Genomic DNA, 26,806 nt, shown 5'->3' with positions numbered 1-26,806 from the left:
GTGTTTGTGATGAATTAGCACAACCCTGCACCTATATTCAGCGTTACAACTACTAGTACCATCTTGTTCCAAATTTTTATCATCTTCCATATAAGGATCGCAGATGAATCCTACTCTATCTCTCCTCCACTCGAATTTCAATGGCGGAAGAGCAACCCATTGCATGGTGTATGTATTGCAGATGTAGTAATAACTTCCCCCATGTTCGTTGTTGCACAAAGCTAAGTCATTATACATCGACACTAACAGTGATTTGTAAAATACACCATCAGAACGCCGGGGAAGGAAACTCCTAGTATAAAATCTGTGTGTTATAGATTTTGGGAGCTTGGGATATAGGCAACGATTGTGGTGACGTGATGAATACCAAGAGAACAACACAGTACCCGTGATGGGATTTTGCTCTAATTCCCTTTGGAAACGTGAAAACTGGCGAACAAAATACGAACTATTGAGGAGCACGAACCAACGCTTGGACACGCACATGCATTGGAAAACCATGTTGCAAGGGAGCCGAGAAAGGATTCGAACGAATAAGTCCTCAGGGAGATCATTAATATTCACGACGTTCTTTTTATGCTGATGCTCCATGGGGAAGGAAAGACTTGGAGATACCTAAGATGAGATGATTGTCTGACACTAATTAGGTAGGGCGATACCGGAACTATCTTCTGAAATTATGTCAAGAACAGGTTTACCGTAATATTTCAATCTGAGTACTCTTTGAATGTGTGTTCGTCTCCTTAAGAAGGTAAATATATTATATATAGAGATTCATAAAGCGTGGACAGCAAGAAAGGCCAAATAGACTTAATCGTACAAGGATAAGTTATACACACAATGCAGGAGACTGAAAATAAAACTCTCCTAATTAGACAAGGATTAGTATTAGGGTACTCCTAATCAGCCTCCAAATTAGTTTTCTTTCTTCTCGATGAAAACTCACAAACAAATTGGAAACGGAAACTGTTATTGGCATTCCAAAAAGTCTTACACTCCAATTAAAAAGAAAGCGGGATGACATTTTTATAGGACCAATAACAACTCCATTAGAAATTTGAATACTTGAAAATAAACCAGCCCTAAAGGTAGTAAGAATTAACGAGGTACTAGAACTAACCTGCAACAAAAGCAAAAATTAGAAGGAAACAAGAAAAACGAATAGAACTACCTGTGGTTTCACACATCGTTATAAGGTGCTGCTTCATGCGCGTGAAGAATGAAGACCAACAAAAATGAATATGAATCGTATTTAGTCAATCGTGATCTGTATAAAGGGGAAGGGAATGAACTTGACCTCGCGTGCTGGGATGAACACGTTTAATCCTAGTTTTCGTCATTTAACAGAGATGAAAAGGCCTAATTACAAGCAACTAAAAGAAGGTGAATTCATTCCAAGCAATATGAACCCAAATTTACTGAGACAGGCCTACTGATACAATTGAAATCAACATCTTAGGAAGGAATCATCTAAAATACTATTGCTCCAATAATTCTCCATCAATTTCTTTCATTCTGTAGAATCACTGATGATTGATTGGAGCGGCTCGTTTTACTCGCAGCAGGAGCAACTGCTCACCGTTTGGTAAACAATCCTTGAGTTAATGATGAGAAATCGAAATCGCTTCCTGACTTAGTTGAAGGGAAAGAAGATATTGGTGACGCTGATGAAAATCCATTAGCTCTGATGTTTGTGACACCATTAATTGGTGTTACTGGCCTCGTCCTGTACATGCTGCAACAGAAAAGTTTCACAAAAAAATCACATGGTTAATCAATGTTCTTCATTATTTTAATTTCAAAAAATATTTCAGTCTGAATAATATGGTTTCAGATACCGGCCTATATTGTAGTATAGGGTGAATTGATCATGATCATGTCGAACTGATATATAATGTGTACCTTGATGTTTGGAAAGGAACTGTATTCCCTACCGGACGTGTATGATAGCTGCTTCCAGTCTGGTGCAAGAAACGCAATGACAAGTTAAGAGATGGAACATCAAATGGAAAACACTAGTTGTAAGCTTTGTCATAAGAACAACCTGAGGATAATGTTGAGGATGAACAGGTACCAGGTATCCAGGAACTTGGCGACCAATGGTTTGCCCATTTCGGGTGGGTAAGTGCTGGATAGAATGGGAGCCAGGTTGTACGTTTGCAGGAGCGGAATGGGAACCACTAGATTTCGCCACAGTCGCCATGGGTAATACCTGTTGTTGGTATGGCATTGCAAGTTGCTGTTGATGCACAGAGGATGGAGAAGCCACACTGGACTGCCCAAAATCCAATATGAAATTTGTTAAACGTAAACCTACATAGTTCATCGACAGATCAAATTCTACCACAACACTGTATCGATAGTTAGATATGGCATGCTAAACAACTTTGCAACATATAGCTTCTCGAATAAGTTCATAATGTCATTCTGCACATAATTCTGAGGTTTCATTGAAAACGGTTGAGTGTCAGGAGTTGGATTTACAAATAAATCCTCGAGACCACCATATTTTGGTTGAATCTTGCTTTCGGATGATTCTGGCCTTTTACTTTTCTCTTCTGTCAACTTTGTTTCAACTGCTGCATGTTAAAGAGGTAAGAGGTCAGCGGTAATGCCAAAGCCAAACTTGCAAGATGTAATTGATTTGGAGGTTTTCATCGATGGAACGCAAGATAATGAAGCAACAGTTCTCTCATGATGATAAATAAAAGAAACATACCGTGGTTACCAGCCAATGTATTCGTATTGGCAGATATCACCGAGTCATTTTCTACAGCTTCCTCCATGGATAGCAAATTGAACAAATGAGTAGCATAATCCACTTTAACTGGTACTGAAACGGGCCTAACACTACCCGCCTCACTTGCTGGTTCAACTTTCAAGACTACTGGTTTTGGTTCCTGTGCAAGTTCTTGTGGTTTAGGTTTCTGAACAAGTTCTTGTTGTTTTGGTTTCTGCACAAGTTCTTGTTGTTTTGGTTTCTGCACAAGTGCTTGTGGTTTTGGATCATGACTGATCTGTCCACCAAGACCAACAAGCTTACTTTCATCAACACCATCAACAGAGAAAGGAACCAAGAGATATACTAAAACAACAAGCAGCATGATATGTATCAGTTGTCAATCGAGAGGGAAATAACCGAATAAAATCTACCTGCTGCGTTGTCAAGTTATATGTACTGTGTGTACGAGCACCTTTCTGCTCCTCGGAAAACTGTTCCATCTTTTTCAAATGGACATGTTGAGTACTAGTTTCAGGTCTCGCTCTATACACGGAAGTCTTTGCCTCACTCACCCTCGCAGGTGATTTCGCTTTTCCATCCCTAGGAACCCATTTTTTGTGTTCATACCTAATGGAGAACATAAGCACTCAAACACCTAAGCCCAAAATATGAACCGATCATGAAAAACTAGTAGTGCATCATACATATACCAAGAATCTAAACCAAGAAAAAACGAAGTCATACTTTGCTCGAATGAAATTCTCGATTCCAACTCTGTCATACTTAGGAGGCAACTCGGCTTCCCAATAGCTATTCGCTTTATCGTTTCCCATAGCTAGCAACCAAAATGAATTTCAGTACTTGTACCATTATTTCAAACTCGACTCCCACCAGAATGATAAGAAGCCGGTAAAACAGCATTGGTACTTACATTGGATAAACGCAACCTGCTCTGGGAGCCATGTATCCAAAGTGGCAGATCTCACCTACAAAAGCATCCAAATCATCAGAATAATGCAGGAAAAAAAATTGAACCGAAATTCATTAGCATAACGCAGAAAATACGGAATTGAGCACTATACAAACAGGAAAATGAATTCAAAGTTTGCATAGCCGAAAATTATACCTGTGATATATGTACCCCAAGACTCCTGTGGATCCCTGAACATTGCATGCATATGAAGATACCAAGATTCACGCTAGCCCATCGTGGAGCTCTGCAACATTACAAGAAGTTACCCGTTCATACAACATGTTAATGATGAAATAATCCTTTACCAAAATGCAGTGTGAAAACTAAATAGTTTGCATTAGTCGGTTTCTTCCCCTTGCTCTTTGCAATTCAACCTATCGTGTGCTTATGATTTAATGAAAAAAAATACTAATCTCAATGGTTCGTCACAAGATACGCACTTGGTTTTGCAGTCTGCGCATTCTCTGTTCTCTTGTAGTTTAAGAAGACCCTCCAATATCTACATACATAAAAAAATAAAAAATAAATAAAAAAAAACAGATGAGACCAAACCAAATCAGAGGTAATAAGATGAACATCCACTCTAGCTCAGGTAGATAGTGTCGTAGCCAAAATAAGATTAAGAGTCACTCTAGGGTATTTTAAGAATAATACTGGGCGGTAACAATATCATAAGGATTCGATGTGGAAAAAATGAATGCCGACTGTTGATTACCTGATGCCCTTTCCTGGCTTGAGACTGGCAGCGCAAGATAAACTTACACGGCCGGTGACAATGATCAAAAATAAAATTGTTGATGGGTTTTGAAGAAATTTTCAAAACCGATAAAAATCATGACTTATAAAAACCCAGTTTGCTCAGCCAAAATAAAAAAGCAGCACTGCAAAAGTTCATAAATCACTAAAGCACATAAACCCAATTACAGTTTTCCATCTAGAAGCAAACTTGGAGCGACATCCATTTTTTTTTCATTCAACAAACATTGAATTTAGCAGTTATCTCTATCCAGTCCAATCCAATCCCATCTAATCCTTCACACCAAACAAGGCGTAAGATTGCAAGGTATTATGCCATAGCCAACTTGGAACATATTTGTTAATTCATGCTGAGCTAAAAACTCAAACCTACGAAGCCAAAAACTCCATTCCCGCAATAACAAGGACTTGCGGAAATGGAGTTTACAGAACTGGAGTAAAAATAATAGAGAAAATCAAATCTTTGAACCAAAAAGTGGAGAAAATTACAGAACTTGATATTACAAGAGTAAAAAAAACGAGGAGAGAGAGACCTTTCTGTGTTTTGCATTAAGCTCTTTAGAAACGCTAGCCTTCTGGTTCATGTTGCTGCTGCCACCCAATTATCCAAACACCCCCTCTCTCTCTCTTTCTCTTAAACTCTCTCTCTCCTCTGTTTCTCTCTCTAAAAAAGGTTGCGTCTTTGTTTGTGCTTCTGGAAATGGGAAAAGTGGGAATCTTTGCTTTGCCTTGCTGATGATGTCGTCGTTGTGTGTTGGAGTTTGGAAGGTGGCATGGAATTTTTGGCCTTTTCTCTTCGCGTCACGCGTGTTGTTGGCCTTTGACGGCGCCGTCCTCAGTTTTTTCATTCGTTTGGAATTTTCTTCTCCACTCCACTGTTTGGTTTAACGACCAGACAATCATACATATTTTTAGTCCCTTTTATTCAGTCCCAACCCTCTTATCTGCCGCTCCCGTCGATCAAGAAAACAAAACAATCTGCCGCTCCCTGTGCAACCTCTACCTTGTAAATACCACCAATTTTTTGTAATTAGAGGAAATACGTTTTATTTCGGCCTGATGTGTTATGCTGTAGAAAATATAGATTGGTTATCTAATTCATCTCGACAGCATAATATATACCCATATTGACACAATACATAAACCAAGTATTCTCCTTCCTTTAGATTAGGTGGATTAAATCAAAATCCAATGCAACGACCAAGGTAATACCAAGTTTTCATAAGCAAGAAAGGGATGACTTGTAATTAATTACTTTATTAGGTACAAATATGCACAAATTATGCAATGATTATGATGTGGGTTACTGCCTTCTAGGATCTCTTGCTGACGAGAATGACTTTCATGGCATGAGTACTCTCCTTGTAAGATCCCACATCATCCATGGTTGAGGATCCTGTAAGCTTTATATGTATATTATGATCTCTACCTAGCACGAGGCCTTTTAGGAGCTCAATTTCGAGTTCCATCGGAACTCCGAAGTTAAGCGAGTTCGCACGAGAGCAATCTCAGAATGGGTGACCCACTAGGAAGTTCTCGTGAGTTTCTAGAAACAAAACCGTAAGAGCATGGTCAGAACCCAAAACAGACAATATCATGTTACGACGAAGTCGAACCCGAGATGTGGTGGGTGCCCGGACCGGGATGTGACACTCCTCACTACACATTATGATTGATGCATGGTTGTAATATTAATTTGGTCCTACGGTTTGGTTGTACCAACACCAACAATATATACATTAAAAAAAAATTAAAATCATCAATTATGAACACCAACTAAACACAAAATATAAAATATTATCTTTGAGAAATACATTGTTAAACGAACTAATTGAACACCTCATCTTCAAAGAATGAGAGAGTTCAGAGTTGATCCAAATCCAAACCCAGGTAATATGACTGGGAGGTAAAAATATTGACACACGGAAAACCAAAAATCGCATTCACGTACACGAGAGAACGCTTCGAATCACTCCCTCTTCTTGTTAAACATCTTCTTCTCTACGTCTCCGCTGTAAGGAGCAACGTGGTACGCGTATTGCTGAAGAACCGAAAACACAACCATCTCCAAACATATCAAGACATTTTGAATAGCTTCCTCGATGTGCTCCACATCTAACCAGAAATGGTGAGATCGAATGACGCCCACAGCAGCTAATATGTCAATGACCACTCCCTACAATTGGATCAAAACCTTGTGTGTTAATAAATGGCACAATCAAAGGTTTATAGAGTGAGTTAAGTCGATAATTGGCCTTAAAATAATCTTTACGTGGCGTTTAACCAAAAGCTGATCAGTTACAAACCCGAGAATGACAAACCAAAGTTGCAAATAATCACTCTTAGATTGTAATTCTATCAAATTCGGCGAACAGTTTGGAACAAGTAAAATAAGTTTCATGTTCAAAAGACCAAAACCAACCACAATAGATAATACTAATAGCTAGGATATCCTATAGACGGGGTTTCATATCCTTTTCCTCAGTATCCTTGTGGATTTGTTCACATTCTATATCCTTGGCTGCATTTTCTCTAAGGCTGCATACACAAATTGCGCATGCAAAAGAATGAACGAGACGTACCTGCCAAAAGACGAAGAAGACAATTCCCTTGATGCACAGGAACTTTGCAAGGGGCGAATGCGGTGCCAATTCCTTTGCAAACACATGGTAAAACAGCACTAGAGAGTACAACGCTAAAGAAACTGAAAGGTTAAGAATTACAGTGAAGGTCCAGCTCAACCAACTGGGGTACAGCCCAAACGCTTGTAGAGTTATCATCAAAACAGAACAAACTGGGCGTATGATGACAAACTGCCACGTCCAATATTTGAGTAGCTTCAGGGTCTGGTGGTTTAGCCGAACAGTGCGAGGCTGCAGTTTGTAAAGCCACAATGTATCTGTTATTATATGATAGATTTAACATACACAAAGAATTATGCTTACATATCCATTGCGATGGAAATTGAAACAGCATAAGGCTAACTCGTACCTGAAAAAGAGTCATGGGAAACGAGTGGTGAATTTCTCTTCCTTTGATTTCATCTGGCACGATATTTTTGCTTATGGATATCTTCAGATAACTATACATAAGAGCCAAGAACTTAGCAATCACCTGGAAGTAGGGACAATTGAAGTTAGCAATTGTGCAAGCGATATGAGACAGTTGACAATACAAAAACCATAATGAAGTTGAAAGCACTCACCAGAGCCTCGTAACATTCCTTAATAGAGTCCAAAAACATGAAAAATGTTTTGCTTCCCTTAATATCCAATAAACCCACAAAGGAGTCAACTGCATATATAGGAGCCATAAGAATAATAATTATTATTGCCTTCTGCTCCTTCGGGTTCTTCCAGTAAAAGAGATGTTGCGACACTAATTGTATTGTGAAATGCATTGTGAGCATCACACAACCTGCGGATCCTAGCAGGGTCAACTGGGCACGATCCATTGTACTAAAATCCATTATTCAGCAGTTGGATGGAAACCAAGGTTGCAATCTCCCCAAAGAATATTAAATGATCCTCCGATTCTACATGTTAAGTTCAATGTGGAAGGTATAAAAGTCAGACAGATCCAAGTGATGCATATTCAAGCATGCCTACCAAAGTAAACATTTACAGGAGCAACACCTCAAATAGGCACCTACAATCTCCATCAACATATATCTTCGCAAGCGTCTACATACTACAATCTCCGAATTGCCTAACATTGTTAACTTCTTACCCCAAAATTTCACACTAGAATTGGTTGTTAAGGATGTTGCAATAAGACTATCGAGATTCGAGACCGAAACTCTACAATTGGTTCCGCTATTCATGATTATTTCAATTACACCAGAAAAATTCATGATCATTGAGAGTACCCTTTTTCTAACTTTTCACTTCCTCATAAGATTTTAGTTCAGATAGCCAATTGGCCACCATTATACCTCTAAAGCTTGAAAATTGCAACAAAACAACCATCTTGATTTCACAAGACATATCAGCATTTCGTCTGAGTTTTCTAAAACAATGACAATTCACACAGAAAACCCATGATTGATCGAAACTATCATAGCGAAAAACAAGATTATTAAATAACGAATTTGAAAGTTGGTGAAAGAACAAAAAAGCAAGAGCATGGTTTTTCTGAAACAGTTTTAACTAGTTCCGGAAATCGTACTAAAGCTAAGGTCTTTAAATAAAGATTGTATACAAGTTACAAGAATTGAAGGAGCAGAAAAAGAAGAAGAAGAAGAAGAAAATCACCCGAATCCGAGTAATTGAGTGGATCCAATTCACGAAACCTGAGAGACCCTTCTGTGTTTGTGCTGAAATTTAAGTGAAGGAATGGGATTCTCGCCGACCCACTTGAGCTTGTTACTTGAATTGGATCAGTGAGCGTCCATGCCGATTGCTGTCTTGTAATCGGAAGCTGAATGCTTTGCCCATTTATCACATGCGAACCCTCTCAATCTCTCAGAGAGGGGCGGAAGAAAATACCAAATATCCCAAACCGAACCGAAAAATTCCCAAATAATTCGGTATCCAATACCGAATAAAACTGAAATTTTCGGTACGGGAAATCGATCTCAAGTTTTCGTTAGTTCGGTAATCCCGAACCGAACCGAAATAAAAAATATATATGTTATTTAATTTTTAAATATATATTTAAAATTGTAACAGTCGTCAGATTCGAATAAGATTGAATATAAATCAAATCTACACTCTCTCCGTCTATAAACGTTGCAAAGAGCTTCATCTTCATTTCATTGCAGATGTGGCCATTTGAAAATTATTGAAAAATTTGAAGGAAAGATTATTGGAAGAGTAAGAGAATAGAATGTGAAGAATTGAAATAAAATGAGGTAAGATAGTATGAAATGGTGAAAAATATGTGAGAAATGGTGTAGGAATAGGAATGGCTTAGGTATTTATATGAGTTTTTTTTTTTTTTTTAAATTTGTCAAAAAATCAAATTTCAAATGTAACTTAGCGGCAACATGACGTCAGCTAACCGTTGCTAGCTGGCGTCATGCTGACGCCAAGTAGTCGTTGGCATTCAAATGGGTTGAGCTGGAGGGCTGGCTACTCTTGGCCAGCCCTTTGGCTGGTTCTCCCATTTTTGGCTGGGTGGGGACCACGAGCCCTTTGGCCTAGTCCTCGGTTGAAGACGGTTTTCGTGTCAAAATGGACTATTTTTAGCCCTATGACCCTTTGGCTAGGTCGGTTGGAGATGGCCTTACCACGTCCGAGTAGCCTTGGGTGCCGAAAAAGTACACCGCGGCGACCGGCAGCGGCGTAACTTCTCTTTGAGCTTCCTCCCTTGTTTTCAAGGGCCTGTCAAGACAATAGCTGAAGGGGGTGAACCGATTGTAGTTTTATGCACCGGGACGAGGTGGTTTCAACAGGATTACTACATATGTTATCCATACACCATGCAATGGGGTGCCCTTCCCCTCCTCAATGCACCAAGAAAGTAGTCGTTGGTTGGACTCATGTGCAATCCCTACATCGTGTTTGGGACGATCAGCATAGTTACAGGTTGTGCGAATAATTATCCTGATGATAGAGACGAAGGATATAATTCATCCCTCGGCCAGATCAAAACGGAGTTTTTTGCTTCTGAGACTTGTAACTGGACAGAAAGAGTTGAGTTATACCCAAAAAAATACAAGATTTTGTGTTGGTAATTTGGTTCCAAGGCATGCGGCAGTTGTTTTCAATGGAATGCTGTACTTCTTGAGCAGCAATGGCCTTGTTCTTGGTTTGGATCCCTACTCCAACGATGACAACTGTATCCCTCCTCCCGCGAGTCCTCCTACTACTAGTACTGCTGCTTCTGCTGGTGGTGGTGGATGCGGAGATGATGGTAAAGATGCAGTACAATCTGACTTCCTAGATTTGAGTAGATCATCATCGGGATCTTGTGTGCGAATGTGCCAGTTCACTTTAGGTAGTCGAGGTTTGTTCGTGATGTGTGTGTTTGGGATTACGTGAAAGATGATGAGGCAGCAGCAGGCATATACTCTTGGAGCTTAACAGGCAGAGTGAACCTGTATAATTTTGACCTCCGCCTTGGTAACAAGGTTTATTTGCTTGCTTTGGACCCAAATGATGGGGATATCTTGTATCTTGAATCGTCTCAACACATTGCCACGTTCAACTGTGCTGCGCGAACGAGGTATTGTCTTCCCTTTTGTGCTCCCGTGGCGGCCGACACCAGTTCCTGGACATGAACCACGGGAGAGAGTTTGTTCAAATAATTCAACTGCTATATTAGCCGCCTGCCATCCATCGGCGCCATCCCTCTAATTGGTCAGAATCTCATGATCCATCTCTACATACGTATAGTATTCGTTATGTAAATGTTCAAATGGCATGTCTTTTGTACGAAAATTTATTCTCGTAATACATGTGTACGACGACATAAGCATTGCGATATCACATATGCGCATCCAGCGTTATTCTAGACCCGACATCACGAGGTCTAAACCATATTGTTCGCTTGATCACACTTGATTACAATAATCATACAACGAGCAGTATCTTTCCGATATGCTGGCTACTTTCCATGAGCCGGTGAGCTTCCGCTGCTTCAGATAACGGAAAAGACTTGGATATCACAGTTTTCACCATGCCAGCAACAATTGCTGGCCACACATTGTTCTCCACCTCCCTAACAATTACCGCTTTGTTCTCGGGACTTCTGTATCGCAAGCCAGCAGCTGCATACACAACCAACCATATAATATAAGGATGTAACTACCACAAATTATTAGATTGCATAACGCACAAAAGCTTTTTGCAAATGCGAGGAGAACAATGTCACTAATGACTGGAAAAATCAGTACTTGATTGAAAGCATATCACTTAAACTACGTCAACATCTTAAATGAGAAAACCCAAACTCGAATGTCCAAACCATGTTACTAAGACCCAGTATAAATTCTACTACCTTGGATGGTGAGACGCCTTGAAAGCACAGCACGAAGGTCTAATTCTGTAACAGGACCACTCATGAGCCCAATAACAAAAAGCCTCCCATCAAAGTTTAAGCTGTCAAGGTTCCGCCGGAAATAGTCTGCCCCAATGCTATCCAAGATAACATCAACACCTGCCATTGTTGTATACCAATATGTTTTTTCTCATCCCATAGCACCACTAAATAAAAATTTTTTTTGAAAAGAATGTCCCCATAGCACCACTAAATAAAAATTAAAAGGTATGGTAATCTATTTTTGGGGATGACTAATAGGGTGTTGATGCAAGTGACCAAACCTTTGCCGCCTGTTTCTTCTTTCACCCGTGCAACAAAGTCCTCTGTCTTGTAATTGATGCATACGTCGGCTCCAAGATTCTTGCAAGCAGCTAACTTTTCCTCATTTCCTGGAGATCAAGATCTATATCAATAAACATGAAAAACTGATTTTATGCCCAAAAAAAAAAACGCCAGCTTACCCGCTGTGACAAAAACCCTTGCTCCTTGGTATTTGGCTATCTGAATCGCAAATGTACCAATTCCACTGGAGCCCCCATGAACCTGAGATTTTAGCAGGTCGTTCAGTGATATATAAAGCGATGCATCACAGACGAAGAAAGCAATCGACCTTATCACGTATGCTAAAGTAGGTCTGGAAGTTACCAGAAATGTTTCACCAGCAGAAAGCCGACTCATCATAAATACAGTCGACCAAACAGTGCATGCCACCTCAGGAAAGCTAGCAGCATCCGTCATAGAAATACCAGGTGGGATGGGAAAAACGTGTCCTGCTGGAACAGCCACCTTCTCGGCATACCCTCCTCCACTAAGAAGAGCACACACCTGCACAACACAGGATGACACGGTTCAAGTACACTGCATCCATCATTTCTATACTTGAATCAATAAACCCTTTGGGGGAAAACATAGACTCAAATCCTATTTCACTGCCAGAGTGGAACAAAGGGCTATAGTAAAATACAGTGAAACGCTAAAGATGCATATCTTAGGTCTAAAACTAAGTGCATACGGGGTGTCTCCGGCTCCTCAAGCGATACAATTTATTTCCCGACCATTCTCTCATGTTAAGAACTCCAACCAGTCCAATGCTTCTTCTTAAGCCAAATACTATATGCAACTGGGACCTGCACTATGAACAAGCTAAGCAAAAACCGCTTCCTTTTCCAGTTTTGCAAGACTCAACGCATTGCCCCAAAAAGTTTTGATGGGCAAACTAGGATATCAATCCATTACCTTGTCCTATATATAGAAAGTAAAACTCAAGCAAATTCAAACAGTGATCACCCCAATTTAACTTCCTTATATGATTCATTTTTCATATTAGTTTCAGCTTATTTAGTCAACTGAATGTTAAAATCTGGATTCTTTTGACAATGACGATATCATAAACTACTATAACCTACGAAGTAAGAGATTTGAACATGGGCGCAAAGCGGCGGGCACACTGCCCTGATGAATTTCAAGCCTAACACATATCTGTAGAAAAAAGCTCAAATTTTAAAGAGGACCACCTTCTCAAATTTCTTTCATTCAATATATGCATACACCCAAATGACCACACACCTATTTTCCTTCTACTTTCCCACCATTCTCTCACCAACCAAACACATCAAAAACAAAAATCCAAATTTCAAATTACCCGATCACCGGCTTGCCAGCGCGACACGTGTTTCCCGACGGCCTCGATGGTTCCAGAACACTCGAGTCCCAGGTAGGGGCTGGAACCCGGTGGCGGCGGATACGCCCCCTTCCTCTGAATCGTGTCAGACCCGTTCACCGCCGCGGCGGCTACTTTGATCAGAACTTCATCGTCCTTGAGCTGTGGGTCCTCGACTTCCTGGAGCTTCAGGACGTCAGGCCCACCTGGAGACGTTATCACTACGGCCTTCATTGAAGCTTTCAACTTTGAGCTTCCCACTGACTGCAGGACTCTGGCACGTTCGCAACAGAGGAAGGTTTAAACTAAGAGGTGGGGCAAACGACATGCCGTGGCACAGCTTTTGAGGGACCAATGAGGAAACGACATGTCGGGCTGTGATGGTTGGTTCTTTTTCCCCTTTGCTTGGTTTCTGAGTCACACTGTCACAGCTCCAATTCGAATCGGACCAGAGTTCTGGGCCTCACATTTTCTCAGCAGCCAAACAGTGGGTTAAACTCAAGGTACTGATTTTCTCGGGAAATTTTGATTCTTTCTAGCTTAATTCTGCTGTGACAGTGATGGGTGGGACTGGGTTTTGGTGGACTCGGAGGGTGTTTGGGTCTCTGCTATTGGTGCCAGGAATTCTGGGTTGGGGCAAAGAAGGCCACTACACAATTTGCAAGATTGCAGAGGTGAATTTTGTGCTAAAACACTGGGATTTTGGCTGAGTTTTTTTATTCTTTTTTTGGCTATATTTGTAATTTGTTATAGAAAATAAGCTGAAATTTATGAAATTAGAAGCTTAATTTTGGCCATAAATTTAAAAATTCAGTTACTTTTGTATCTTTCTTTGATTTTTCAATAATTTAGGCTGTGTGATAGGTCCTGGGAAAATTTCAAGCCTAACACATATCTGTAGAAAAAGCTCAAATTTTTAACAGCAGACCACCTTCTCAAATGTCTTTCATTCAATATATGCATACACCCAAATGACCAAACAACTACTTTCCTTCTACTTTCCCACCATTTTCTCACCAACCAAACACATCAAAAACAAAAATCCAAATTTCAAATTACCCGATCACCGGCTTGCCAGCGCGACACGTGTTTCCCGACGGCCTCGATGGTTCCAGAACACTCGAGTCCCAGGTAGGGGCTGGAACCCGGAGGCGGCGGATACGCCCCCTTCCTCTGAATCGTGTCGGCCCGGTTCACCGCCGTGGCGGCGACTTTGATCAGAACTTCATAGTCTTTGAGCTGTGGGTTCTCGACTTCCTGGAGCTTCAGGACGTCGGGCCCACCTGGAGACGTTATCACTACGGCCTTCATTGAAGCTTTCAACTTTGAGCTTCCCACTGACTGCAGGACTCTGGCACGTTCGCAACAGAGGAAGGTTAAACTAAGAGGTGGGGCAAACGACATGTCGTGGCACAGCTTTTGAGGGACCAATGAGGAAACGACATGTCGGGCTGTGATGGTTGGTTCTTTTTCCCCTTTGCTTGGTTTCTGAGAAAATAGAACCACCAGTCACGCTGTCACAGCTCCAATTCAAATCCGACCAGAGTTCTGGGCCTCACATTTTCTCAGCAGCCAAACAGTGGTTGAATTCAAGGTATTGATTTTCTCGGGAAATTTTGATTCTTTCTAGCTTAATTCTGCTGTGACAGTGATGGGTGGGACTGGGTTTTGGTGGACTTGGAGGGTGCTTGGGTCTATGCTATTGGTGCCAGGAATTCTGGGTTGGGGCAAAGAAGGCCACTACACAATTTGCAAGATTGCAGAGGTGAGTTTTGTGCTAAAACACTGGGATTTTGGCTATATTTGTAATTTGATATAGAAAAAAAAAACTGAAATTTATGAAATTAGGAGCTTAATTTTGGCCATAAATTTAAAAATTCAGTTACTTTTGTATCTTTCTTTGATTTTTCAATAATTTAGGCTGCGTGATAGGTCCTGGGAAATTTATGAAAATTTATAACTGGAAAAGGTGCAAGTTTTTTGCTCTGGTATTTTGTAAATATGTTGGATGCTACAAGATTTGAATTGATCAATATGAATAGGTGTGTTACTGGATTGATATCATTGGTAATTTGGTATGAAAATTGCTACATGCTTAATTTGGATGATGCTCAATCGGTTTCTTTGTCCAGGGATTTCTGAGTGAAGAGGCTCTCGCTGCGGTGAAAGAGTTGCTACCGGCATCTGCCAAAGGTGATCTTGCAGAAGTTTGCTCCTGGCCTGACGAGATTCGTCATAGCTACCATTGGCGATGGAGTGGTCCTTTGCACTATGTTGACACACCGGATTTTAAGTGTAACTACAAATACTGCAGTAAGTCGCAAACTTTCGATGGTTCACTGATGCTAGTTTTTAATGTGGTATGGTTTACGTTTTATGAATGTTTCTCTAAGTATATGAATGTGAGATTCTCTAATATGGAATACTTTGGCCTGTATTATTAATTCAGTAGCTTGTGCGTGCTGTTGTCTATGGTGCACGTGTGATCACTGATCAGTGATTGCGAAGTTTAAGTTCAATCTGAAAATAAAAGATAATTGCCCTTCTTGAATAGGAGACTGCCATGACTCTGCTGGACATAAAGATAGGTGTGTCACTGCAGCGATTTACAACTATTCGATGCAACTCTCTTCGGGTTACCATGAGTCCATCTCAGAATCAGGATGTGAGCAGCCATATTATTATATAACTTCCGTTCTAACATATAACTGTTTGTTTTAGTAATTACCAAATTCCTCCTCCCTTTTCTGTTTACAGACAACTTAACAGAGGCACTTATGTTCTTGTCTCATTTTATTGGGGACGTGCATCAGGTTTGTTCTTTGTACTGATACATAAAAGCTTTTACTGTCTTACTTAAAAGGCAAACAGTGCGATGGCATACTACTTGAAAGTTTTCTTGGAAAACAAATATTACATTTTTTTTCATTAAATATTTTTAATTTCAGTATGTATATGATTTTTCCATCCACATTGTAGAGTTTATCCAAATGAAGCGGTGTAAATTAATGAAACACATTATTTGAATGGTTTAGACTAGAGGTTTATAGATTTTTTGCAAAATTTTGTACAAGAAAAGATGCCTTTCATTTTTCTTAGAAAATTCATCTTTTGCTGTGACAGCCCCTACATGTTGGCTTCACTGGAGATGAAGGCGGGAACACAATAATAGTCCGATGGTATCGCAGGAAGACGAATCTCCACCATGTAAGCCTTAAATCTCCACCTGTTTTCTGGCTTTATGTTTTTACGAGAATGATTGTTGAAACAACAATCAGATAGACTTTGCAATGAGAAAAATGGCTTATTTGTTGTTATGTCATTTTATAAGCAACATGTAGTTTGATCCTGTGAAAATGGTGTTATTGCAGGTCTGGGATAATATGATCATTGAATCTGCTGTAAAGACATACTACAGTAAGGATCTTGCAATCATGATAAAGGCCATTGAAAGGAATATTACGGTATGATGTTCATCTTTTGTTGTCGTTTTAGTTTGTTAGTTTCTTCTGCTTTTTGTCCTCACAAATAGTACACATCATCTGCTGCAATGCGATACCTATATTCTCCTTTCTGTTTATCTGTATATTACTATTTGTAGGATGGTTGGTTCAATGTTATACCATCATGGAAGATTTGTGCAAATAATCAGACTGTATGTCCGAACGAGTATGTAAATGTTCTCTTTGTTTCTTTAATGCTCGATACATCATATTTAGATATGATTTGACTTGTTTTTGGTCATGCAGGCATGCCTCCGAAAGCATTAGTTTGGCATGCAAATATGCTTACAGAAATGCCACACCTGGAAGCACACTGACAGGTATGTTCTCTTTTCTGATAAATGTTTTCTCTTTCATAACAAGGCCTAGTAAGCAGTGTTAGGTTTGGATTTAGCACCAAACAAATTCCCATTGTAAGTTTCGTTTACTCAATTGGGAAAGGGGAACCCTCGGGTTGGCACCATGGTCCATGGCATCCCGGACCAATATACAATATTACGATTCATGTGTTTTAACTTTCACATAGCTTTTTAAGTCTCTCCTTGGCAAGGGAAAAGTAGATAACATATGTGGAGTTATTGGTGTGAAAATGGAGAAAAAAACTACACCTGCAGCATTGTTGTGGCAATATTTCAAGCCTATCACGCCCCATCATGTGTCTAGACTTTCTCGCATGACAGTGCATGATTGACTTGGAATACCGTCACCATAATTGCATGTCCAGTTGCGTGTAAGCTCTTCTCGAATAGTTGAATATTGCAGCAATGACAACCTACCTGCATAATTGCATGTCCTACAAATGTTTATATAATCACATTTCTGGCTTCTTTAATCCATTTTTTCTCCACATCACATGGAAGTGGATCATCATTATCTTTTGATACTGGCATATTCTCATCTAATTTTGTTGTTAATCAGATGACTACTTCCTCTCTCGGCTACCTGTTGTGGAGAAGAGGCTAGCTCAAAGTGGGGTCCGCCTGGCTGCTACCCTCAATCGTATTTTCTCTTCCCAAGCAAAACAAATTGCTGATGCATGAAGAGGAAGGATAGAGATGTACCAAACTAGCCAAGTCTTAGGCGAAATAGCCCTAATAGTCCATCTAGTGTGTTTGGATTTTCACTTCTGTCCTTATAGTTTCATTTTGTTAGCCCGTTAGTCCAATCCGTCAAATAAAGCAAAATTCCATGTAACTTGATCTGTTCAAATGAGATCTGCATAAAAATGGATGAAAAAAAGAAAAAACCAACTTGATGGATTGGACTAGCAAAAACAAAATGAAACTGCAAGGACAAACAGCATAATCGGTATTGATGATAGTGAAAATCCGAGTAAAATAGAGTGACTATTAGTGCAATTTAACCTAATTCTCAGCCTATCCCTACGATGCTGCTGATGTCCAGAATATCCTCTGCAGAATATGCTCCTCCACCTTGCTTGTGTTCATGTAAGACTTTTAGGGTACTTAATTTAGTTAAATAAAGACATTAAAGGTAATTTAGTTGGAAGACCAAACTTATACTCATGGAACACCTTTGATGTCTTGTAATATAAGGAACCAAGTCCTTCTGGTGGGCCTATAAATATAGTCTGTATGTATATTGTCGACATATTGAGGAACATAATAAGATGGAGAAGTATAGATGCTTTGGGGGATTTTCCCTTCATTGGTTTGTTTTGTTGTTGGTTTTTGTTTGCATTATGGTTCCAAGGGCTCAAGAGGTCGCACTTGGTGCGATGGCAAGTGCTTTCGCCCATGAGAGGTAGGTCTCGAGTTTGAGACTTGGGAGCAGCCTCTCCATAAATGGGGGTAAGGCTAGCCGACATTCACCTCTTCCAGATCCTGCGTAAAGCGGGAGCCTTGTGCACTGGGTACGATCTTTTTATGGTTTCAAGGGCTCAAGGATGGAGCAAAGAGGGTCACATGATGACGTGCTGAATTGCACAGGTAATGAGCGAGGTAGTCTCTTATGCAGACCTTAATGGTGCTAGCCACGCAGACCCGATGAGCATCATTAGCGTCCGCACGAGAGAATTTCTATGAAATGAGTTGCCTCGAAATCCAAGTTAAAATTATGTCCAAAAGAAAAAAACCGTAAAAGCAATTACTCAAAAGTAATTTACACGCCTAATTCTTTATTTCTTTTTTTGATTTGATAATCCAACTTACCCCATTCTTTACATGCCCTAAAGAAAAGGGAAACAAAAAAGCAAACAAGCAAAAGGCTGATCAGTTCTAGATTTTGAGTTTTCAAAGAAGCTTAATCTTTCAAGTGTCCTCTCTTTCACTAATTAGTGATAAACTGCAGGCACCCCTAGAGCCTGAGGCTGCAGGAGCTGTTCAAAATCTACTACCTCACTACGTGGATGGCGACTTGTCAGCTCTCTGCGTATGGCCGGATCAGATCAGGCATTGGTACAGATACCAGTGGACTAGCCCGCTTCACTTCATCGACACACCAGATAATGCTTGCACCTTTGACTACTCAAGTAAGCTTCCCCCTGACTAATTAGTATTTAGTACCGCTTGATTGGCAAGAAAGCAACGTTGAGTCAAAGTTTGGTTTTTTGAAAAAATAGGGGATTGTCATGATCAACATGGCGTGAAGAACATGTGTGTTGCTGGTGCCGTCCAAAACTTCACCTCTCAACTTTCACACTACACAGAAGGAACATCTGACCGTCTGTGTAAGAAACCCCGATTTTTTTTATGCATAGATTGATTGTATTGCTTTAGGGTTTGTCAATCGTTAGTTTCTTGTATTCCACGACAAAAGCATGATAGTTTCTTTTGTATTTGGATCTTTGCAGATAATATGACGGAGGCCTTGCTTTTCTTGTCACACTTTATGGGAGATATCCATCAGGTAATATACATACCCGTGGGCAATTCCAACAAATATGAATGTTATTTTTTACCTCTCTCTTGGGATATAATTTATATGAATTTCTGCCAAGTTTTTATGTTTCTGATCGTCTTTGTGCGTCCTTTGGCAGCCAATGCATGTCGGGTTCACGACAGATGAGGGAGGAAACACGATAGCCTTGCGTTGGTACAGGCACAAATCCAATCTTCACCATGTAAGCCCTTGAAGTTGGAACAACCAAATAGTAGTCCGGCTATGGAACGAACATCCATTCTTTATTAAAAATCAAAACTTCTTGTTTCTGCAGGTGTGGGATAGGGAGATCATACAACAAGCTATGAAGGACTATTATGACAAAGACATGGAACTCCTCCTACAAGACATACTGGCGAACATCACAGATGTAAGCACCAATGTTCATTAACTTACAAGGGATCGATCGATATATGGAATTATGCGACTGAATTATTGACTATGCTAACAGGGAATCTGGTCTGATGATGTTACATCATGGAAACACTGCGATGATCAACGTTCATGTATAAACAAGTAAGCTTTGATCAACGTTCATGGTCTCATGCGTACTGAGCACATACATGCACGTACGTACATACACAGCCTTGATATTTTGGTGGTCGATGATAGTGTTGAATACCTTGTTACGTATGTACATGTATAGGTATGCAACGGAGAGTATAAACATAGCTTGCAAGTGGGCTTACAAGGGCGTTGAGGCGGGTGATACTCTTACAGGTATATACGCCCAATCACATTTTTACCAGTGTACATACGTTACACACACACTCACTTCCAAATTTCAATACGAAATTGTTAACCAACCAATGATGTGTTTGAAAATTTTAGAGGATTACTTCCTTCCTCGGCTACCTGTGGTGGAGAAGAGGATTGCTCAAGGAGGGGTTCGCTTGGCGGCCATCCTCAACCGCGTCTTCTCTTCCAGTCAAGATACAGGAGTTGATGACGACGTATCACATTCACCCACCTAACCTAATCAACTAACCGGAAGTTGATGATCAAACTCAAGCATGAAGATTGAAGCCTGGCTAGGATCTTAGCTAGCTAGAAGAAAACTTGACATTCTAATTTAAAGTTCAATTGGTTATTCTTTCTCCCTTATACAGTTTCCTATAAGATTAGGCAATCGACCAAAATTTGTACTTTCGTATTTGAAAACTTGTTATTTCACTTCAAATTGCTAATGTATGTATGTTGCCTCCAATGTGCTATAAGCTGCTATAAATATGTTATCCGACCCCCCCCCCCCTTCTTCTTATAGTTCCAAATCGAAGGTTGAAAATGGAGTAATCACGAATGATCTTGCGGGAAATCAGGAATCACATTTTTTTACAAACTCATATATTTTTATTGATTTTCCTTTCTTTTTTTTCTAACTTGAAAAGTAAAGAAAAAAAGCACATATGTGGCTTGATAAATGATAAAACGGCTTCAAAATAGCTTGTAACATTTTTTTTAATAGGCAAGAGCTTTCCAAAACTCAACAATACAATTTTTTCAAATAAAAACTCTGCACTAACTCACAATTTTTAATAGGTTTTGGGTGATTCTCCAAAAAGAGAAATGCTAATGGGACTCTTCCAAAGTGAGATTTTTCATGGATTCTCTGTCATCTCACACTTTAACGTTAATTTTCGTGCTTACATTATAAAATATTATGCTAAAAACATAAGATGACAAAGAATTTACGAAAAGTTTTCTTTTGAGAGAGTTCCCTTCGCATTTCTCCTCCAAAAATTACCACAAAACTTATTTTCGAAGGACTTCCGCCACACAAAAACAATCAAAAGACCTGGATTGGCCCTCGTAGTTATAGACCCAATTTGAGTTATGGTTTTTGGGTACTAGTAGTGGGCCCATTTTCTGAGACCCATAAAATTTTAGGAAAAGCAAAGTCAAAAGGACGCCCTGAAATTGTGGGAGACAAGACAGTTGTACTGTACTCAATCACGCCCTACCTACCTCAAATCTTGACCGACCGCCATTTTTTGTCTCCTCTCTCACTTACCAACTCGGGCTTAGGGTTTTACACTCACACGCATACAGCTGGGGAAAATGAATGAGCATCCTTTTCGAATTTACGCATACAGCTGGGGAAAATGAATGAGCATCCTTTTCGAATTCTTTTTGTGAGGATTATGAAAAATTTTCAATCACATTCGTTTATCGTATATTGTACGGTTAAAAATTATTGTAAATCTTTTTATTTAAAATTAAATATAAACGGTAATTGATGAAAACCGATCATATACAATGAACATATATGATTGGAAAATTCTCAGACGTGTAAAGAAGATCTGAAGAGGATACTCATTCGTGGAAAATGGTTCATGAAAGTGGGACCCACTGAACAAAACGACACCGCAATGTGTTACATACGCTCGTCGTACTGTCTACCACTCTCTTCCTCTTCCTTTCCCTCTGCATTTTTTCCTTTCCAGTTTCCACTTTTTGATTTCCCAGAGAGTGAAATATAAATGCCAACCATGGACTTTAGTCACTCTTTTACTGCCTAATGTTTAATAATATTTACATATCGAATCCCAACAACCTTCCTTGCGTCGCAAGTCGGTGCCCTTCCAACTTTCTCTTGATTTCCCAAACCTTTACTTTCCAGATCAGTTCTTATATTTTGTGATCTCCCACCAACTTTATATAAACAGACACCGAAAACCCTTTTCGTTTTTTGTCCTAAGAAGCTGCTCCAAGAATCTTGGATATTCCAAAGCAAGCAACTTTCATTGATTTCATCGCTCCAAATTTACTGTAAATATTCTTTTACTTCAATTTCTGCTTCACGATGCCGATGGGTTGCTGTTAGATTTGAGTTTGATTTCTGGATTTGAAAGTCTGTATTTTTTCGCTTTCGGGTCGTTTTTTTTTTGTGCCTTTGGTGTTGATCTTTGGCAGGGATGTTTATATAGCTTTGTTGCTTTGATGCCATACAATTTTTTTAGCCAAATGATTGAATTTTTTAAAATTTCATGAATCTGGCTGTATGGATTCATCCGGGTTCTTTTTTAATGTTTGATACAAGCGATCAAGCGCGGGTGTGTTTGTGTGTGTGATCTGTGTTTTGTGTGCTAATTAAATGTTAATGTCTATACGCAATGCATAGAATTATACTACTGCTTTTTATGATCTTTCACTCCTCCTGAATTTACAAGAGCCTTTCTCTTTGTTTCCCCCATCAGCTTGTGGCTAAATACAACTGGTTTATGTTTTCGAGCCAAGTAGTATTTTCGACACGAGTTGCTGTCAAATGCTAATAATCTGTTTGGAGTGGTGCTCTAATTGTCCTGCCTGTTGTCTTCACCTCATCATCTGTTTGGAGCGACAGTTCAGCTTACCTATAAATATTTCTGCCTTCAATTGTATATAGTGGTAGCGATTTTCGTAGCTCACTTCCATTGGTTCAATCTCAACAGGTTGAGCACGCACCATTTTGGTATCCTTTAGGAGGTTCAAAGAGTACTTGCCACTCTTGCTTCGGGGGGAAGTACTCAATCTGAACATGGCATTCGAAAGGATTGCTAGGACTGCTCGACATGGATTCAGAAGGTCGCCATCAGGAGCATCTTCGCGCACAACTGAGAAGGATATGTTGTGTGAGCGAGCATCCACACGTAAATATTGCTCCGTATCTTCACTTGAAAGGGAGACGAGAAACAACAATCTTTCGTACCTCTCCAGCATTTCGAAGGTGAATCACAATAGTTTCTGGAGCAGGGGAATAAGCATAACCCCGAATTATCAATTCCCTTCTGCGGAAAGGATTGTTGATGAGTCTGATTCGGAGTGTAATGACCCCAAGTATCCGGGACTAGAAGCAACCAGGCCGAGTGAAAAGCCAAGAGTGGTGGTCCTTGGTACTGGCTGGGCTGCATGTCGATTCCTCAAAGGACTAGACACCAAGGTTTATGATGTTGTTTGCATATCGCCGAGAAATCACATGGTCTTCACTCCTTTGCTTGCTTCAACTTGCGTTGGTACCCTGGAATTTCGCTCGGTAGCTGAACCTGTTAGTCGTATACAATCTGCATTGGCAGCGAGTCCCAGTTCATACTTTTACATGGCTTCCTGCGTCGGCCTTGACACTGACAAACATGAGGTGAGTGAATTAATAGTTATCAACTGGATTCGTTCGAATTTGGAAAATATTTGTATAGTTCAGTTGTCGTAACATATGGCACACTGACTAGTGCAGCATTGTTAAGTCATATCAGTAGAAAGGTTAATCTTCTCCTTTCTGCTAGGTTTACTGTGAGACAATTAGCAATGGCGGTTTATCTCATGAACCTTACAGGTTCAAAGTAGCGTATGACAAACTCATCATAGCTGCCGGAGCTGAACCCCTGACGTTTGGCATCAAGGGTGTGAAGGAACATGCATTTTTCCTCCGCGAGGTGAATCATGCCCAAGAGATTAGGAAGAAGCTTCTCTTGAACCTCATGCTTTCGGAACATCCAGGTGAGTGTTATATGCGTCTCAGAGTATACAGATATTCGAGGACTTGAGTGAGGACAATTGCCAAGAATCAGTGTTCCTACCTCTAACATCTTATGCATTTTACTTCGCAGGCATATCGGAGGAAGAAAGGAAACGCGTCCTGCATTGTGTTGTTATTGGAGGTGGCCCTACAGGGGTGGAGTTCAGTGGCGAATTGAGCGATTTCATCATGAAAGATGTACAAGAACGGTTTAGTCACGTTAAGGATTACATCAAAGTCACTCTCATTGAGGTACTTATTTGTAATTCTCACATATATTTATGGATTGGCTTCTTGCGGAGATAAATTATGAAACCAATGATCTTTTTCTCTTCTTTTTTTTTGTGACAGGCGAATGAGATTTTGTCATCGTTCGATGTTGGGTTAAGGCAATACGCAACAAATCACTTGACCAAGGTAAGTTTGGTCTGCCTTCTAATACTGAAGGCTACTTCTTGTTAATTCTTGGGATGGATTTGAAATGTGGACCTTTTCACCAGGTTGGCGTTCGCCTTATGCGAGGCGTTGTGAAAGAAGTGCATCCGAAGAAGATAGTTCTCAACGATGGCACTGATGTTCCATATGGCCTTTTGGTCTGGTCTACCGGCGTTGGTCCCTCAGAGTTTGTGAAAAAACTCGATCTTCCAAAGTCCCCGGGCGGAAGGTATATCCACCAGCATTTCTCTGCTCTTTTTTCGGTTGGTTTCTTTTTTATGTTCAATGGAGCAAGGATCTAAAATAATCTTTTCTTGAGTGACACAGGATTGGTGTCGATGGGTGGATGCGGGTTCCTTCAGTGGAAGATGTGTTTGCACTGGGAGATTGTGCCGGTTTTCTCGAGGAGACGGGGAGGCCAGTCCTTCCGGCTTTAGCTCAGGTTAACTTTTAGTTTGCTCCAGAAATTACACATTCCTTATATATAAGTGACAATTTATAGTAAAATCTTTCAACCGAATTCGGACTTTTGAACTTGCTGATAGATCGACGCAGAAAGAGCAAATGAGCAAATGTGAAGCCACCTTAGAACTAACCAAGTTCCCTTCGTTTCAAATAGGTGGCAGAAAGGGAAGGAAAGTATCTGGTGGAGTTGTTTAACAGGATTGGGAAGCAGGATGCCGGGAAGGCCTTCAGCGCGAAAGACATTCCTCTCGGGGAGCAATTTGTGTACAGGCACCTAGGAAGCATGGCAACAGTTGGAGGCTATAAGGCTTTGGTTGATCTGCGCCAGTCTAAGGTAGATTTTCTTTGCCTTTATGCTGAAGGGCAATGTGCTTTTCCGCCGAGCACTTTCAAAGTGCTTTTCTACCAAGCATTTTCCTTAACCTGTTGATTAAATTTTTGCAGGATGCAAAGGGCATATCCCTTGCCGGATTTCTCAGCTGGTTAATTTGGCGCTCCGCTTATCTGACGCGTGTTGTCAGCTGGAGGAACAGGTTCTATGTTGCAGTGAACTGGGCCACTACTCTTGTATTTGGCAGAGATAACTCAAGAATATAGGTTGATGCTACAAGTCACACCACACACATTGCCATATGTTATAGGCTAGTGATTTTCACGCTCCTCGTTTCGCCTATTCGAAATACATATGTTAAGAGGCTTAAGACCTTGATCCCTCAATTTGTTGAATTGGGTGAAATATTTGGTTCAGGTTAAACTCGATCTCTCAATCTTTTGTTGCAAAATATTGTCGATGTTCAGAGTATCTCGCGTCCACTTTGTAGCATTGATACTCAAAAAGATCTCGAGCATTTTTGTATTCATCGTCAATTAGTTTTGAGTTGGATGCTCATATTGTAACGGCCGGATTGAAAAAGGATAAAATAAAAAATAAAAAAACCAAGAGTATTAAAACATATTCCACTCATCATAATGTTTAAACTACAAAAATTTTACAGCCTTTTGTTGCAAGAAAAGAGCTAAAAAAACCTTTACCCTTCCCTGTCACACATTCATCTAAAAAGTACAACTCTTCCACCAAAAATCTGGACTGGTTGATTGACCATCACATGATCTGATCTGACCACTTAAGAGAAGTGATGAGCATCGCCGGATTCACAGCGGCCGCCGCCACGGCGGCTGCTGGCAGAGAAAATGGATGAGAGAGAGTGACGCAGAACCCCCACAATAGCCACCTTCACCTGACCCCTCTTGGGGATCAGACGGCCAGAGAAACTCCCCCCGTTGATCATAGCACTCCTTGAACCCTCCATCTCTTCTTTCCCTTCTGATTATCTTAATAATCGAATATTCTACACTTCGAAAGCTCTTCTCGATGCGGAAATCAGTCTTTCTACTACGAAAGAGAGAAGAAATGGACGTTTGGATCTTGAAAGCTTGAAGCTTTTGAGCTGTGAGTTTGTTTTGTGATTTGGGTTCTCTTGCTTGGGTTTATATAGCGCCAAGGACATCAGTGTTTTTTGTTTTTTTTTATTTTGGGGAAATTAATATTTTAATTTGACTGTATTTTCTTTATTTTTTTGGTCCGATAAAGACAATCTTGACCTTCTTGGTCGTGTTCACACCTCACATTTTCACTGGCTTTGCTTTGTCAGTTTCATATTTTACAAATCGTTTATTCCCTCTGCTCCTTGAATTCATAAATCAAATAGCTTATCCCTTCATTCTTCACAACGGCTTGACCAGGAAAAGTCCTTCAACATAAATCATACATAACGAACCACCACAGGTTCAACTTCAATCGTTGAACATGAATTTAAGCCAGTACTTTAAACGGAACGTTTTGAGTTTAATTGTTAACGTTGGTGAATTTCTTTGATCCCAAAAAAAGTAAATTGACGTAAGAAAGCTATTAGTT

At 40.1% G+C, this 26,806-nt stretch overlaps 5 protein-coding genes and 1 pseudogene across 10 annotated transcripts; 3 read left to right on the top strand and 3 right to left on the bottom strand.

The window, feature by feature from the left end:
• Positions 1-1,220: 1,220 nt before the first annotated feature.
• LOC126623572 (ADP-ribosylation factor GTPase-activating protein AGD5-like) lies at positions 1,221-5,377 on the bottom strand. 3 transcript variants are annotated; one of them, XM_050292488.1, is made up of 11 exons: positions 4,985-5,377; positions 4,136-4,194; positions 3,849-3,939; positions 3,654-3,708; positions 3,467-3,557; positions 3,180-3,349; positions 2,720-3,085; positions 2,403-2,576; positions 2,045-2,277; positions 1,903-1,961; positions 1,221-1,735 (listed from the first exon to the last, which is right to left on the bottom strand). In XM_050292488.1, exons 1-11 carry the CDS (start codon positions 5,033-5,035, stop codon positions 1,576-1,578), a joined length of 1,509 nt encoding a protein of 502 aa, XP_050148445.1. In that variant the 5' UTR covers positions 5,036-5,377; the 3' UTR covers positions 1,221-1,575. The 3 variants fall into 3 exon arrangements, with proteins under 3 accessions (XP_050148445.1, XP_050148444.1, XP_050148446.1); XM_050292487.1 differs by having other exon boundaries at positions 2,403-2,579; positions 4,985-5,371; XM_050292489.1 differs by having other exon boundaries at positions 2,403-2,579; positions 2,720-3,017; positions 3,154-3,349; positions 4,985-5,354.
• An 851-nt stretch (positions 5,378-6,228) lies between these two features.
• On the bottom strand, positions 6,229-8,935 carry LOC126623579 (uncharacterized). The gene is made up of 5 exons (XM_050292498.1): positions 8,705-8,935; positions 7,657-7,986; positions 7,443-7,565; positions 7,034-7,324; positions 6,229-6,627 (listed from the first exon to the last, which is right to left on the bottom strand). Exons 2-5 carry the CDS (start codon positions 7,918-7,920, stop codon positions 6,421-6,423), a joined length of 885 nt encoding a protein of 294 aa, XP_050148455.1. The 5' UTR covers positions 7,921-7,986; positions 8,705-8,935; the 3' UTR covers positions 6,229-6,420.
• A 1,860-nt stretch (positions 8,936-10,795) lies between these two features.
• LOC126623576 (uncharacterized) lies at positions 10,796-14,457 on the bottom strand. Of its 2 annotated transcripts, none has more exons than XM_050292492.1 (6): positions 14,155-14,457; positions 12,081-12,260; positions 11,897-11,978; positions 11,717-11,824; positions 11,394-11,552; positions 10,796-11,163 (listed from the first exon to the last, which is right to left on the bottom strand). In XM_050292492.1, exons 1-6 carry the CDS (start codon positions 14,404-14,406, stop codon positions 10,967-10,969), a joined length of 978 nt encoding a protein of 325 aa, XP_050148449.1. In that variant the 5' UTR covers positions 14,407-14,457; the 3' UTR covers positions 10,796-10,966. The 2 variants fall into 2 exon arrangements, with proteins under 2 accessions (XP_050148449.1, XP_050148450.1); XM_050292493.1 differs by lacking the exon at positions 14,155-14,457 and adding an exon at positions 13,078-13,329.
• LOC126623578 (endonuclease 4-like) lies at positions 13,278-18,266 on the top strand. Of its 3 annotated transcripts, none has more exons than XM_050292496.1 (10): positions 13,278-13,426; positions 14,484-14,860; positions 15,228-15,408; positions 15,650-15,760; positions 15,853-15,908; positions 16,219-16,302; positions 16,467-16,559; positions 16,697-16,764; positions 16,845-16,918; positions 17,517-18,266. In XM_050292496.1, exons 2-10 carry the CDS (start codon positions 14,747-14,749, stop codon positions 17,636-17,638), a joined length of 903 nt encoding a protein of 300 aa, XP_050148453.1. In that variant the 5' UTR covers positions 13,278-13,426; positions 14,484-14,746; the 3' UTR covers positions 17,639-18,266. The 3 variants fall into 3 exon arrangements, with proteins under 3 accessions (XP_050148453.1, XP_050148452.1, XP_050148454.1); XM_050292497.1 differs by lacking the exon at positions 13,278-13,426 and adding an exon at positions 13,512-13,598 and having other exon boundaries at positions 14,690-14,860; XM_050292495.1 differs by lacking the exons at positions 13,278-13,426; positions 14,484-14,860 and adding an exon at positions 13,504-13,769.
• Positions 18,229-20,727, top strand: LOC126623581 (endonuclease 1-like; annotated as a pseudogene).
• A 1,180-nt stretch (positions 20,728-21,907) lies between these two features.
• LOC126623571 (internal alternative NAD(P)H-ubiquinone oxidoreductase A1, mitochondrial-like) lies at positions 21,908-25,758 on the top strand. The gene is made up of 9 exons (XM_050292486.1): positions 21,908-22,268; positions 22,931-23,613; positions 23,759-23,972; positions 24,083-24,243; positions 24,343-24,408; positions 24,492-24,655; positions 24,754-24,868; positions 25,046-25,225; positions 25,336-25,758. The coding sequence occupies exons 2-9, from the start codon at positions 23,017-23,019 to the stop codon at positions 25,486-25,488; spliced, it is 1,650 nt and encodes a 549-aa protein (XP_050148443.1). The 5' UTR covers positions 21,908-22,268; positions 22,931-23,016; the 3' UTR covers positions 25,489-25,758.
• Positions 25,759-26,806: the final 1,048 nt, after the last annotated feature.

This window comes from Malus sylvestris, chromosome 5 (genome assembly GCF_916048215.2).
Source record: "Malus sylvestris chromosome 5, drMalSylv7.2, whole genome shotgun sequence".
Lineage (NCBI taxonomy): Eukaryota > Viridiplantae > Streptophyta > Magnoliopsida > Rosales > Rosaceae > Malus > Malus sylvestris.
This window is presented reverse-complemented; position numbering and strand designations above follow the sequence as displayed.

Excerpts from the sequence above, each read along its gene's own strand:
- LOC126623571 (XM_050292486.1), top strand. The coding sequence starts at position 23,017 with ATGGCATTCGAAAGGATTGCTAGGACTGCTCGACATGGATTCAGAAGG. Across the intron at positions 24,244-24,342 it reads TCAAAGTCACTCTCATTGAG|GCGAATGAGATTTTGTCATC; the intron begins GTACTTATTTGT and ends TTTTTGTGACAG. Across the intron at positions 24,409-24,491 it reads CAACAAATCACTTGACCAAG|GTTGGCGTTCGCCTTATGCG; the intron begins GTAAGTTTGGTC and ends CCTTTTCACCAG.
- LOC126623578 (XM_050292496.1), top strand. The coding sequence starts at position 14,747 with ATGGGTGGGACTGGGTTTTGGTGGACTTGGAGGGTGCTTGGGTCTATG. Across the intron at positions 15,409-15,649 it reads GTGTAACTACAAATACTGCA|GAGACTGCCATGACTCTGCT; the intron begins GTAAGTCGCAAA and ends CTTCTTGAATAG. Across the intron at positions 15,761-15,852 it reads GTCCATCTCAGAATCAGGAT|ACAACTTAACAGAGGCACTT; the intron begins GTGAGCAGCCAT and ends TTCTGTTTACAG.
- LOC126623572 (XM_050292487.1), bottom strand. The coding sequence starts at position 5,035 with ATGAACCAGAAGGCTAGCGTTTCTAAAGAGCTTAATGCAAAACACAGA. Across the intron at positions 3,350-3,466 it reads GAGAATTTCATTCGAGCAAA|GTATGAACACAAAAAATGGG; the intron begins GTATGACTTCGT and ends GTTCTCCATTAG. Across the intron at positions 2,580-2,719 it reads TACATTGGCTGGTAACCACG|CAGTTGAAACAAAGTTGACA; the intron begins GTATGTTTCTTT and ends TTTAACATGCAG.
- LOC126623576 (XM_050292492.1), bottom strand. The coding sequence starts at position 14,406 with ATGAAGGCCGTAGTGATAACGTCTCCAGGTGGGCCCGACGTCCTGAAG. Across the intron at positions 11,979-12,080 it reads CTGCTGGTGAAACATTTCTG|GTTCATGGGGGCTCCAGTGG; the intron begins GTAACTTCCAGA and ends CTAAAATCTCAG. Across the intron at positions 11,553-11,716 it reads AGAAGAAACAGGCGGCAAAG|GTGTTGATGTTATCTTGGAT; the intron begins GTTTGGTCACTT and ends CAACAATGGCAG.
- LOC126623579 (XM_050292498.1), bottom strand. The coding sequence starts at position 7,920 with ATGGATTTTAGTACAATGGATCGTGCCCAGTTGACCCTGCTAGGATCC. Across the intron at positions 7,566-7,656 it reads AGGAATGTTACGAGGCTCTG|GTGATTGCTAAGTTCTTGGC; the intron begins GTGAGTGCTTTC and ends CCCTACTTCCAG. Across the intron at positions 6,628-7,033 it reads TCTTCTTCGTCTTTTGGCAG|GGAGTGGTCATTGACATATT; the intron begins GTACGTCTCGTT and ends ATCCAATTGTAG.